General features: G+C 32.9%; 3 protein-coding genes across 3 annotated transcripts in view; 2 read left to right on the top strand and 1 right to left on the bottom strand.

Moving 5' to 3' along the window:
• Positions 1-4,169: 4,169 nt before the first annotated feature.
• Positions 4,170-6,508, top strand: HELRODRAFT_180984 (hypothetical protein; the record flags this gene model as incomplete). The annotated part of the gene is made up of 2 exons (XM_009030260.1): positions 4,170-5,649; positions 5,721-6,508. The coding sequence occupies 2 exons, from the start codon at positions 4,170-4,172 to the stop codon at positions 6,506-6,508; spliced, it is 2,268 nt and encodes a 755-aa protein (XP_009028508.1).
• A 1,540-nt stretch (positions 6,509-8,048) lies between these two features.
• HELRODRAFT_180983 (hypothetical protein) lies at positions 8,049-11,872 on the top strand (the record flags this gene model as incomplete). The annotated part of the gene is made up of 8 exons (XM_009030259.1): positions 8,049-8,058; positions 8,789-9,042; positions 9,658-9,809; positions 9,910-9,952; positions 10,130-10,183; positions 10,386-10,527; positions 10,656-11,104; positions 11,813-11,872. 8 exons carry the CDS (start codon positions 8,049-8,051, stop codon positions 11,870-11,872), a joined length of 1,164 nt encoding a protein of 387 aa, XP_009028507.1.
• Positions 11,873-14,568: 2,696 nt separating this feature from the next.
• The window catches only part of HELRODRAFT_180982 (hypothetical protein), a gene marked incomplete at both ends in the record, with an annotated part of 1,752 nt that continues 1,219 nt past the window's right edge, over positions 14,569-15,101 (bottom strand). Inside the window, 2 exons of the mRNA XM_009030258.1 lie at positions 14,569-14,692; positions 14,841-15,053. Of these exons, the coding sequence (XP_009028506.1) occupies positions 14,569-14,692; positions 14,841-15,053 (337 nt within the window). The remainder of the gene's footprint in view (positions 14,693-14,840; positions 15,054-15,101) is intronic.

The raw sequence follows: 15,101 nt of genomic DNA, 5'->3' as shown, positions 1-15,101 counted from the left end.
TTCAGCATCCCATCATTTCCCAACACACCAGCTCCAAAAACAAACAAGCTCCTTTCATCGGCTGACTCCTAACCTTGACCACTTCGATTTTGTTGAGGGCAGCGGCCAGTGCTAGCGGGGTCATTCCGATGTGTTGGACGTTCGACTCTCCTTTGAAGCTCAAATTCACGTTAGCTCTGTTGTTCACTCCTTTCTGCAACTGTGGGTGCCCATTTTAAAACGTTTCTTTGGATTATTTAAATTAAGTACACGTTATGCTTGACATTATTATTAAAACAACATTTTTTAAACTCTCAGTTGATGGTGATTATATATATTTTTTTGAATTTATTGCTGCTACTATCATCAATATGTTATCATCATCGTCATCATCTCAATCTTCAATCTTCATCATCAGAAAATAAATGCTTCTCGTCATGTTGACAACGTGACAATCATTAGCATCAAATGGTGATAACAATATGGTGAAGATGATATCAAACAATGATGGGATTATAAAACAATGATGATATCAAATAATGATGATATCAAATAATGATGATATCAAACAATGATGGTATCAAACTATTGATGATATCAAATAATGATGATATCAAATAATGATGATATCAAATAATGATGATATCAAATAATGATGATATCAAATAATGATGATATCAAATAATGATGATATCAAATAATGACGGTATGACGACGATAGCACTTGCAGCTAACCAGTGACAAATCATTCCTGAGGATACCCTGGTAGATGTCCGTCAGATCGTTTGAGAGTTCGGCTTCGGAATCTTTCCGGAGATTTTTAAATTTAAATTTTCATTTAAATTCTAATTTTTGGTTGTCACATGTGTTAAAATATAAATAAATGTATGATAGTGAAGACAAGAATGGTTCATGTTTGATAATTCGAAGGGTTGTTGAAATATTGGATGGTTCCTAGCAAGAAGTTCTTATCAACATTGTCCTAATTTTTAAATGTATGCATGTGTATCCGCGAACGTAATATCCGTCAACGTTAACATCATTTCGCCAAACATCATAAGCATTCAGTCGTTCAACAATATTGACTTGATTGGATAATCAATCAGTCGGTCGGTCGGTCTGCCAGCCAGTCAGTCAGCCAGCCAGCCAGCCAGTTAGTCAGTCAGTCAGTCAGTCAGTCAGTCAGTCAACCAATCAATCAATTGATCAACCGAACACCAACTAACCTGGCATTTTTGCAAGAAAAGTTACTTAATGGCTGGTTGCGGTTGGATGTCTTGTTAATTAAATTTAAAAAATACTTCAGTCAACTTTGGAAAACATTAGTTACAACTTTCTCTGGAAGAATTCTTTTTAAGTTATGAAATTATTTTGAAAATCCACCGAATAAAATCCTAAATAAAGATAGGTTTGAAGGGAATCGCCATAGCGAAATCAGCCAAACACGTATCTGGTGTAGTTTGTTAACACTACAGATACAAGTATACGTATATATGTGTTTCAGTTTATGTTTTTATGATGATAAATTTTATTTACATGCTCCTGAATCCATCGACTTCAGTTGCGAAAACGTATAGCATCATTCAGAACAATGTAATACTTTCAACATGATAAGGAGATGTCATCAGTACTTTATTACGTCATCGTCTTCACGTTATCAAAAACAAAATTTAACACAAAATCTAGTTCAATAGATATCTCCAATCCGACAAAACATCAACTGTACTGTATTGTATTGTACATACATATCCCAACCAACATGTGGTTCACTCCGACGGTAACACTACATACAATACGCTCGTAAAATAAAAAAAAAACAATAGATCGATACAAAATGAACATTATAAATGCAAACGTCTATTGCTTTATGCACATATAACAATATATATATATATATAACTATATTAATATACATATATATATATGTATAGATGACACAGATATATATATATATATGTGTGTGTGTGTTTGTGTGTGTATGTGTATATACGTATGTGTGTGTGTGAGTTTATTTGATTGTTTCATATTAATAATGATTGTTATTTATATATGCGGGGTTAATATACAATACAAACTAACTAACACGTCCGTACATTACATTTTTATGCCAGGTATTTTAGATTTGTAACTGCACCACAAATGATTGAATGCATGAATAAGTGTATGAATGAGTGGGTGAGAGAATAAATGAGTGAATGAGTTTGTGAGTGAGTGAGTGAATGAATGAGTGAGTAAGTAAGTGAGTGAGGGAATGAGTGAGTGAGTGAGTGAGTGATTGAGTGAGTGAGTGAGTGAGTGAGTGAGTGAGTGAGTGAGTGAGTGAGTGAGTGAGTGAGTGAGTGAGTGAGTGAGTGAGTGAGTGAGTGAGTGAGTGAGTGAGTGGATGCGTACGTAATCAGCTGTTTGTACGGTAGTTTGAGATTTTATTTAAAACTGAGTCAACAACAGATGAATGAAAGAAGTGAATAAATGAGTAAATGAATGAATGAGTGAATGAATGAATGAGTGAATGAATGAATGAGTGAATGAATGAATGAATAAATGAGTGAATGAATGAATGAGTGAATGAATGAATAAGTGAATGAATGAATGAGTGAATGAATGAGTGAATAAATAAATGAGTGAGTGAGTGCGCGAAATAAGTTTAAATGCACCTGTCGCATGCAAACGTGCATGCATGCATGCATACATGTGTTGCCAACCTACCTATGACTAAATTCCCATGATGCTCTCTCGAGAGGTCGTCTTGATGATGATGACGACGATGATGATAGTGATAATGATAATAGTGATGATGATGATACTGATGATGAAGATGATGATAGTGATAATGATGTTGATGTCTTGTTGATGATGACAACAGCAGAAATTATGACAAAGACGGTATTGATGATATTGACATCGTTGTTGTTGTTGTTGTTGGAAGAGCTGGAAGGGATGTGGCGTGTAAAGTTGGATGTTGTTGCGCGTGTCTTGTGATGTTGATGCTTTTAATGTTGTTGTTGAAAATGTTGAAGATATCATCAATGTTGTTGTTGTTGTTTTGTTGTTGTTGTTGTTGTAATTTTTGTCGTCGTCCTTTTTGCAATTTTAATGAATTTTTGTTAAACTGTTTTCTTTTTTTTTTGGTTTGATTAATTTTAATCATTTTTTTATTAATTTTAATTAATTTTAATAACGTTGCAGTTTATTTGCTGTTGGTTGAGTTGCAAAAAATGAGGTTGTTGTTGGTTTATAGTAGTTGTTGTAAGTTTAGTTACGGGTCGATTGGCTGAGTTAGTTATTAATTAATAGTTGTTATGAAATGTTGTTGTTGATTTGTTGAATCAACAAACCTTCATGTGAACACTTTTAACTTTTGTTAACGTACTGTTGACCAGTTTTATAACTTGCAAACTTTTCCATTTTTCCAACATATGAAAACAGAAGTGGAAACAACCATGCACTACGTACCAACCAAACAAGCCTACATTATAGTAGGAGAAACAAAATAAAAAATATAACCTAAAAACACACAACTGCACAAACAAAACAAACATGCAGTTAAACATACAAACAAAGTATGCAAACGAACATTCATTAATAACAAGCATACATACAAACTAACATACAAACAAACATACAAACACACATACAAACACACATACAAACAAACAAACAGGCAGACAAACATACAGACAAAGGCATAAGTCTATATAGCACTATCCTTAACATGCTTATTTTCCACGTGTTAACAAGATTCCGAAGCACTTCTCAATAATATCTACTTCCACAATCTCTTCTTTCTCATATTCATTCCTCTCTCTCTCTCTCTCTCTCTCAACAATTTTTTTTCTTTCTCCTCTATTTTTCCCTTTTCTCTCAATCGCGCATTAGATACAAGTATATTTCTCTATAGCATTCGTTTCCTTCTTAAGGACCAATCTCCCTCTCATCTCACTTCATTCATTCTTCATCCCCGTCACTCCAATGAAATCCTGACGACATGTAAAATGATGACGAACATGATAACGACAACAATGATGATGATGATGATGATGATAGAGTTGACGCCAATGATGACGATGATGATAGCAATAGCAAGAATGATGATGATAGCAATGGAGTATATAAGAAAGATTCAGCATGAGAATTCATCCAGAAAGCTTCAGACGAGCTTTTGGACAAAAGTATTTAAACTTTATATAAAGATGAACGGCGATGAAGATGAAAAAAATGATGATGATGATGATAAAAATGATGATGTACGTCATCAGTGTAATATTGACAACAAAATTAACATCTTCATTGACAGTGGACTATTTGATGATGACGTCAATGATGATGTTAACAAAAACGTCATCGAAGTTTCAAAAATATCTCGAAAAAAATCTGTTAATGTTACATTCGCCGATGATGAGAACTGCAGAACTTCATCGGAAGGATTACATCCAGGGTCGGCCACAACATCATCCTCCACGCTGTTGCAAGTTTCGTCTCCAACGTTTGCAGCATCTGTAGCAACTGAACACCAAGCAAGGAAAGGGTTTCAACCACTTCCATCATCATTTTCATCATCCAATGTAACAAGCAGTTACGATGGAGATACTAATAATTTTGATGATAACAACAATTACTACGGTAAGAATGTCAATAGTAATAACGGTGATGGTGATCATTATGACGACCGAAACATCGACACCAATAAACTTAACACAAATTATCAAAAGTTCAACAACTTGTTGACAGCAACCATAGCAAAAGCAGCAACATCAACTTTAACAACAGCTACAACGACAACTTCAACATCTCTACTTAACAACAACTACATCAGAAACTCAGCCAGGAAGCGTCTGAGCATGTCCAGAAGATCCATCATTGCAGCGAGCAGGAAAGCAAGCAGAGTCAACGTTGTGCCAACAACACTGAATGTTGCCGCAACCATGCCAGTCATGTTGAAGAATGTTGGGGAGATGTTGGCAACGTTGGACGAAGATGTTCCGGAGATGCTCCCATCGACTCAACTGCACAACAAAAATGAAGAGACCATCATACTCTCTCAAACGGCTGCCCTCACATTCTTTTCAACGTTCCACCAACATCAACAGCAACAAATGTTGATGCTGAAAAGAAGACAGAGCTGCAAGAAACAAACATGGAAAACCAAAATGCTGACTGAGGAGCAGAGGAAGAAATTAAATAAAATCGTCCTAACTCTGCAGGATCGACAACAAATCGAACGCCTCCCCAAGCGAGCCAACAACAGTGCAAGGTCGCATAGAAATTGTAATAGAAGCTCAACAACGACATCAGCATCAACCATAAAAAACAAGTTGGACTTCAAAACATGGAGCAAAGAAATGCAAAAGAGAAGGCTAACGCAACAAATCAAAAACAACAACGACAGTAGTAAGGGGGAAACTAACGACAATTTCAACAAGTGCAAAATCGACAACAACCAAAACCTCAACATTTTGTCATTTAACAATAGAGAGACATCGCATTTGAGCAGTAAAGAAAAATTTGAAGTTTCATTGACCACAAGAATGGTTCTGCGGAACGTCTTTCAAGCACTGAGAAGTGGTTTGCACAGAAGTGTAATAGTAGCAAACGTGTTGAATTGCTTGCTTCTCGTGTCTGGTGTTCTTCTCCTGTTGTCGGTCATCATCAGTGTCATCTATGCTTCCTTCTGTGAGTTTAGCCATCAACCTCAATTTTATCGCTAATTTAGTTATTTATTTTTATTACATTTTAAACGTTAGCTTCTGAACAAATTCTCATGCATTACTATTTAAAATTTCAAGTTTTGGATGGCTCATTTCAAGAACAAACGTCATCCGACAACCAAACTATTTATAGCTCTCCTCCATTTAACGATCACTCTTCAACTGATCAGTTTAACTCTTTTTACCAGAAGAACAACAATAGCAATAACAGTAAAGCAACTAATAATTTCAAGAAAAACATTTACCACCAAAACAGTTTTAAGGAACATAAAAATAGAGTTAACGATGACGAAAATGATTATGATGAAAAATTAAAAAATGCACACAATGTATACGGAAAATACAAAATCCTCAACAATAAAACTGAAATCATCAACAACATTTCTGAAAAAATAAACATTGTCAGACACACTAGCAATCGTAATTTCGTCAAAAGCTGCAACAACAACAATACAACCAGCAACAAAAGCAACAAGCCTTTTAGTCACAATATCATGCAACTTGCTAACAACAGCCAATCAAATAGAAAAGTCTCTGAGAAAAAGAAATCAAAAAACGAACTATCCAATGGAAACGGTTTGTTTTCAATTTCCAGCCAGCATATCATCAGTAATGACGTTTCACCAACAAACGAGAAAAAAAAGAGCAATCGACTAGCAGAGGCCAACCAACACGAGCGGGTCAAATTCACAAATTCAACTCTGAAAAGTTTAAGCAGTTCGGAAAATGTTAGAAGATCGAATCAACTGGGGTGCATGTACGTTCCCGTTTTTTTTCCAGGGTACACTTTGAAATTAAAACTTTTGTGCAAAAACAATTTATAATCTTTTTACTTAAAATATATGATTTTGTTACTAATTTTTTTTATTCAAAGTTTTAACATTATGAGATTTACGCCGTTTTCTTATTAAATAATATCAAAGGTTGATAATGATAACTGTGAGGATCAGAAAATTCGTAATTTTTGTTCATTTTTTTAATTTTTGTAATTTTTTGACAAAATATCAAAAATTCGTGTGATATCCCATTCTTTCATCTGTGCGTCCTTGACTAAAAGATGTTTTAGAAACTTAACAATAATTAGTTAGTAGTGGTTCTTACACAGACTATAATCTTCTGAACCACTTTAAATAATAATAGTAACACTAAAGAATTAAACTATACTACTTGACATTATAGTTTGGGATTATATTATATTGTATTTTAACTTAGTCAGATATTATTGCCTCAAGGTTTCTCACAAAATTTTTAATTGAATGAGGTTTTCTGCAGCGATTAAAGTCGCCATTGACGTCAGCAATGTTTATAATGGACAATCCAGTATAATATATTGCATATTTTGTGAGTTTTTAAAATAATGTTTAATCCGTGCATTGTAGTTATTCATCTGTCTTCTTTGACCATGTTAAATTGATTATTGGCAATAGATATATATATAGCATATACTTATAATTCTATATCACAGATATATATATCTATATATATATATATATATATATATATATATATATATATATATATATAGATGAAAATTACCATCTAAATTCACTTTGACAAAGTCAATCTCCATCTAAATTCATTTTGACAAAGTCAATATTTCCCTATATAAACAGCAGAAAGCACTGATGATGATTCATTCGGAATCGAAATATGGCCTTATTTGCAGCATGAATTCGGAAAATAAGTTTATTTTGAATTTCAATAAACTAAACGTTCACCAAAAAACTTTAGTGAGAAAAATTGAAAAAACGATCTACAAACATATTAACGCCAAACATTCGGTAGAATTTATAAAATATTGTAATATATATATATATATAAAATATATAAATATAATATATATATATATATAAATATATATATATATACATATGTATATATATATATATATATATATATATATATCCATGTTCTATGTCTAAATATTATTTTTTCTTTGGTATTATTTTTAAAATCTTATTTATCGTTTAGCCTGGCCTGTAGTGATGGTGGTTAAACTGGTTTTACTCGCTAAATAATTGTAATATAAATTTAATTTAATGCATATTCGTTAATTAACTAATACAGTAATGAAACAGATGAAATTAAAATTTTGAAAAAAATTGTCAATCAATTAATTATAAATAAATTTATTTAGAAACAATGTTGTTAGTTTCAAAAATTTTGATGACACTTGCAATGTTTATTAATTATTAAATTAAAATTTTTATTAATAAGATTAAGATTAATTCATTAACAAACAAGATTGGCTTCAAAGTTGTTTTCATATTTTTTAAATTTTGTACTGTTTTCCTAACAAACCTGGTCTTGTGGTGTTATCAGACTAGAGTAACATGTAGCAGTAACTTCACATTACATTACACTATGACTATAGGTCTGTTCAGAAAACAGTAAAAGTACAATGTAAAGTTTACAGATTACCTTACTGCACTGTAAAGTTTAAAGTACACTCACTGTTCTAACAACTCGCTTGTGTTCAGAATTTTCTTGGGAAAACGTCATTTAATTAATTAACAGATGTTTCATTTTCAATAGTTTATTTAATCTCATTGATTATTTTTAATCAACTAGATCGTGGTTAATTTTAATTGTGGTTAATTAATCAAAATTCTGTTCAGCTTTGTTCTGATTGAAGCCAATTCTCCTAAATTAGCTTGGAAAAGTTTATATTTATTATATATTTTTGAAATGGAGAGTTTTCTGAAGTCATGGTCTTTTGTCGGATTTTGTGGTTTAGTTAGATACACCTCTGGTCTTTCTGCTTGAAGTGCCTGCAAGGTTCACTGTAGCAGGAGAAATCACTCTCTTCTTTTTTCTGTGGCATAAGTTTGTCTGGCCCACCGTTTATTAGGAAATAATAATTATTCTATTTTGTATTAATTTTCGTTGTTAATTACAACTAATTTAAAAAAATTAGAAGTTAATTTACCAAAAAATCTACATATTGTGAGAACCAAAGACTTACAATGAATCACTATTTAATTTATAAATTTTACTCTTTTTACTGTAGGATTAAGAATCAGATATTAATATAAATATAAATTAAAACTAAGTTTGGGTGTTTCTTGTCCATTTTTTAACTAATCTATCCCATATCTTGACAGGTAAACATTTTTTGAAACACCATCTCCATCAAGTGAGAAAGTTGTTCTGCAAAAAGATGCAACCCTCTGTGAGGTTGAAGGAGCCGAGGCGTAAGAGAGCACGCGCGCAAGCGGCACACCAGGAACCACTGCCAGTCTCGCTTCAGTGCAGCCAGGCAAGTACCTTCAATAATTGGAAGGTTTGCAAAGGTTTCTATGATGGTGGATCAGTGTTGGTGCATGATCTCGATGAGATTGAATTTATCTACATCAATGTTAGTTCTGCTCTTTATTATAGACTTTGTATTTATTTAATTTGTAATTCTTTTCATATTAGCAATATTTGGATGTTAGTTGGCATCAGCTTAAAATATAAAGCAACTGATGGTGTAGCTGAACATTTAATTTTTGTACTTTTTGCATTTGAATCAAGTTACTATTGCCCAGCTGTTGGCTGATTAGTTGGTTCAGTTTGTGTTCCATCCAATCCTATTTTATGCTTTAAAATACTTTTGAACTAATTTTTAGTTAATTATAATAACAATCATGATGATAATAATAATGATAATAAAAATAATAAAATAATGATAATGGTATTAATAATAATAACAATAATTTGTTGTTTAAAGATTGTTGTTATTATGTGATACAGTCTTCATTTCAAAATTCATTTATGTTTTCTTCAGCACTGTATGTTTCTTAAATCATTTCATGCCATTTTTATTCACTGTTTAACTTTTTTAAAATTTGTAATAAAAATTATCCACATTAGCAATGAAACACTCCAGTTCAAAGTTTCCAGATAGTTAAACAATGATTTGGCTACAACTTTAAAAAATCAATCCTCTTAATAAATTATGTCAATACATCACCAAATAATGAATTCGCAGGGGTTTTTTGGTAAGGGAGCTCATTCCAGAGGCCCACCTGAATTGCTGGCTGAGTATTTGGAGGCTGACGAGAGGTTCCTGATTCCTTGTAAGAAGAAGAGAAATGATATTGAGGATGATGGTCTGCCTCCTCTTCCATTTCCTACCCTACCGTTGGTTCTCATGGAATTATTCAACTTTTTGATAAATGTAGATCATGAAAGTTTTGCTACACAGATTGTTAAATGTTGTGTTTTTCTATAAAAATTTCAGGAGCAGTGATGTTCATGAGCCATTAGTGTTAAGTTTATGTGAGGTAGGATTCAAGTTTTCATTTCTTCATAAAATATTCATTTGCTAAATTTAAAAAAATTCTAATGTATGTTCTACGAGGAAAGCAGTTTTTTGTATTAATTTATTTTTGTGTTTTTATCACTCACCTATCTTTATATTATTCTAACTCTCTGGTTAGCAATGTGAAAAATATTTGCAGGCATTTTTCCTGACCTATGGCTTGGGGTGCCTCGTGATATATGACGATCAGAAGGTTCTTAAGAGTTTTTTGGTTTAAATTGCACGTCACGTCACTCGCCGTGATTTAATATTTGCTTATTTTTGCTCGTTATAACCGTGGAGTCATCATCCTCCATTTAAAATATCATCAATCTTCTCTGTTTGAAACGTAACTCATCTTCAATAAAATCACAATAACTTGAGTAGCAATTTAAAATTTGCACCCATTGTGACAGCAGAAGCCAATGTCGATATTGAGGACGTGGCGTCTCTTTATGAACTTTGACCCGAATTTTGTTGTGACCTATGCAGCCTACCATTACCTGAGGAGCAAGGGCTGGGTCGTAAGGTCGGGGGTCAAATATGGGTCAAATTTTGGTTGGTTGATAGCCTTAGTATTTTCATTAACTATCAATATTTATTTTTAATATTATTTGTTGAATTATTGTTGTTTTTTAATATTATTTGTTAAATTCTTTGAAGTAGTTTTGTTGATTTGTCTTCAGTGTTGTACAAAGATGGACCTGCCTTTTATCATTCAACATATTCTGTTGTCGTCAAGCCGGTACTCCATAATTCAAATGACAACATTATTCATGTTGGCAACAGCAGCAACAACAACAACAGCAACAACAATAATAATAATGATAATAATAATAATCATATGAAGAGTAATAATAATGTTGATGGTGATGGTGATGATCCATGTGCCATCTCGGACTGGACATCACTATCAAGATTGAATCGCATCACCGAACAGGTTGCCAAAGATTTGGTCATCTGTTATGTCATTCAACCAGATAATAATAATAATAATAATGATAATAATAATAATAATGATAATAATAATAGTAATGATACAAATAATAATAGCACTGATGATAAAAACGACAACAATAATTCAAATGTGAACTTCTGGAATTCACCAAATTGTTTGAAATTCTTTAAAATTGAGGTATGGTGTTGACCTTTGAGCATTTTTGCACGTTTTACTCAAGGTCACCACATATATTTTGTGTAGTTAAATTAGTCTACAGTAACATTTCATCGTCATTCAAATCATCATCGTTGTCACCATTTTTGTCCTTGTTGACCTTGTTGTTGTTGTTGTTGTTGATGTTGTTGTTGATATTGTTGTTGATGTTGTTGTTGTTGATGTTTTTGTTGTTGTTGCTGCTGTCGTCAAAAATGTTCAATTGTAGTTGTATCATGATGAATAGCATTGTAGTTGTCGGTGCAGATGTGTCATTAAACGTGATCCGAGATGTTCTTCAATAATTGCTCCATCTTCTCCATTCCATCCGACCAGAGTTGATTTCATTCTAACCACTATTGTATCACCTTCAAACCAACTCTATAACCCCTACGATTCAATTTTTCATTACATTTTCATGTTTTTCCCGGCAATCCAAGATATCGAGGACGTAATTTTATTCTGTTTCTTTTAATCCGTGGAAACCATTGTAAAATAATTCTAGGAAGTATTCATTATGGTGATAATTTTTGCTTCTTGGATGATTAATTGTTTTTAATAACTGTGTTATGTTAAAAAATGTTATTTCGTTGTTATCATTGCTTAAGCAACAATGACGATACAAAATATTGTTGTTGTTGCTACTAATGATGACGTCATAATTAAAATTGGAACGAAATTAACTTTCAGACGGTGACCATTAAGAGGTGGATATCAAACAAAGAAAGGAACACGGCTGATACTAATTAGCCTGGAATGCTATCAATCCGACAACTTATCTCAATGAACTTCTCAACTGAAAATTTCGTCACCACCATCACTATCATCGTCGTCGTCATCATCATTCCAACAGTTTAGACATTCATCATTTGATAAATAAATAATAACAAAATTATTATTGCAATTGCAGCAGTTTATATTACTGTTTTCATGCGTTTCCAGAGGTTATCATCATTAGCGGCGGAATAAATATCTATCTATCTGATGTTTTTTGTTTATTTTCAAGAAAGTTCAATTTGTTCCGAGCAAGCAATAAACGTTTCGTAATGAAAAATATAAATGGCCGAGATAAGCCAATGTCTGCCTTGTATATTCAGTTTGTATATATATATAGTTTGTTGTATATAGTCTGTATATAGTTTGTATATATTTGTATATTAAATATAAAATGTTTGTATGCAACGCATATACAGCTCGTATAAATAACTTGCGAATAACGTTTATGGCATATGTGTGTGCAACTTGTATGTAAGTTCTATGTTACTTGTTTGTAGATGTAACTTGCGTACAAATAAATTTTATTCAACTTTTTATTCATTAGGAGATAAATAAGACTCATTTGTTCGTGTTTATTTTCCTCTCTCTCCCTGCTATCTTATCGATTTTTTTCATCCTTGATAGTGCTGAAATATTGTTCATGATTTTTATTTTGTTGTTTTTACAGCGTTTCGTTCGTTTCTATAGGATATTTAACCAAATTATACATACACACATACACACACACACACACACACATAAATACAAACATACAGACATACATAAAACAAACATATATACGCACATATAAGAATAGTTGTAGTGCCTTTTTTAAATTGTGCAATTATTTATTTAATGGAAATGTTTATGCCACTTGGAATAATTTTTACTCTAATCACATTTTTCTTCCTAATGTGCTTGAATAAATCAGTTTTGATAGTCAGAATTCATATGTGATGATCTTACATTGAGTTATACTATGCGTTGAATTCGCTTGAGGAAGCACAAATATCCACCAAGGGGCAGCAGTCGCATCAGTTTGATGTGTAGACAGGTTAGCAGGTATGAGACATGAGGTTAACACTTGTTCGTTGGAAAGGAGAGGTTGGTCAGTGCTTCGTTAGGTGGCCAGTTAATTGAGAGGCTGGCACGACGACCTAGGTAGGTGGTTTGGTGGTTGGTATGGTATGCACGTTGTAAGTAATCATCAGGTGGATTAGCAGTTGGACGTGAAGGTGTGTAGTTGGGTAGTCAGTTAATTGAGGGTAAAAAAAGTTAGTCCAGCGTTTTTGATGATCTGTTGGTTTCCTGTGTTCGTAAAATATTTAGTTTCGATTTGTGCAAGTAATCATCTGTCGATAAGAAAACATGTCGCTACTAGCTCGGAAATCTTATCATTGTTGTTCGGACGTGTTGCCCTGCTCACGCCCACACGTCATCATCTCTATTTACGTCATCAAGGTCCACCATACATGTCATCAAGTCGTCATAATCATCAACAACGAAGGAATACAGTGGATTTTAATCCCAATAAATGAAGTTACGTAACGAGACGATCTCAGGTAATCTTGGAGAACATCCACCGCAAACAAGCCGCCGCTTTCAACGCGCAATTATCTTTCCTTCTATGCATACATCTTTAACCACTCACGCACTTGTAACATTTGTTTGTATGTGTGTTTATGTGTGTTTTTATGTGTGTGTACCAGCTTACAGAAGTATGCAAATACATAGATGCAGGCGTATTTTACAATTGGTGGGTATTTATGTAGTGGTTTGTATTATTAAATTTGTACATGTTGGTACATATAAGATGTGTGTTCGTTCTTGTATTCACACTTGTAAAGTTGGATATATATATATATACATATATATATGTATATATATATATGGATATTTAGATGGATATATATATGTATTGTATATATATATATATACGTATATAATTATCTGTAGTGTATTTAAAAGGAGTACTTATTCCAGGCTGTTTTTGAGTGGAGCATGTTTTGCTTGTTATCGATTTTAATGATAGGTTTTTTTTCTTTCTATGATAATTGTTTAGTAATATTACTCAAAATAATCTGCAAATATAATATTAATAATACTGTAATGACTATTTTTATCGTTAATACATTAATATTAAACTAGCTGTAGGTTATAATATATTGCATGGTGGTGCTATTATGAACTTTCTCTGGTGGTTAGTCTATTCGATCTCTTTTTTCAGTGTACTGCTTATCTGATGTTACAATAGCTTCATTAATAATGATGATTTTTATGAACAGAAGTAAGAAGTTGTCGTTTGTTTGTGTGCCATCCTTGGAAAATTGAGAAATTCAACTTATTATAACGCTAGTTGGCTTCATTCATTGGCTGGCTGGCTAGGTTTTGCACTTTCTTTCAACTTTTTTCATTGGGCGTTTTGATAGAAACTTTTATATCGCTGGTGGCGTTTTCATCTGTGTTGCCATTTGTATAATTTCATGGCTATTGTTTTTGTTGCTGTTATCAGCTTTATTATTGTAATTGTTGTTATTATTGTTGTTGTGTTTGTTGTTGTTGTTGATGTGTTTGTTGTTGATGTTGTTGTTGTTACGGCTGTTATTATTACTATTTTTAAAGATGTTGTCGTAGATGTTGTTGTTGTTAATGTTGTTTTTGTGTTTGTTGTAGTTGTAGTTGCTCTCAGACTAGTTTTTCTCCAGTATCTCCAGTACCTGTAACAGTATTTCTCCTGCCTCCAATGGGCGTTCGCTGAGTTCACTGAGGTCATTAATCACCAAGTCCATACATTCTTCTTTACTCTGATATGGCCTGAAATTCAAGTCACAAGTGCGGGACTAACTCGTCATCGTCAACCTGCATTTGCTTTCACCTGTGAAACCTCAGAGAACCCTGTTGCTCCTTAGTGACAAGTGATGACTTGTCCGGAAACGACTTAGTTTAGTTCTCGTTTTCTCACCCAGTTTTTCTTCGCATAGACAATTCTTTCGTATGTACCTTTCTGCTGATTTCATTCTGTAGCGGTTCCTTTGTTAAAAACATTTTTTTAATCATTTTTTGATCGTTGATTATGTTACCATTTTGGAGAAGTCTGCCCTCGTTGGCAACCTTGTTGTTGTTGCTGTTGTTTTTGTTGATGTTGTTGTAGTTGATGTTGTTGTTGTTGTTGTTGCTGTTGTTGTTGTTGTTTTTGATGTGTTTGATGTTGTTGATGTTGTTG

Source organism: Helobdella robusta (assembly GCF_000326865.2).
Source record: "Helobdella robusta unplaced genomic scaffold HELROscaffold_66, whole genome shotgun sequence".
NCBI classification, from domain to species: domain Eukaryota; kingdom Metazoa; phylum Annelida; class Clitellata; order Rhynchobdellida; family Glossiphoniidae; genus Helobdella; species Helobdella robusta.
Note: the sequence above shows the minus strand (reverse complement) of the source record. Positions and strands in the feature narration are given on the sequence as shown.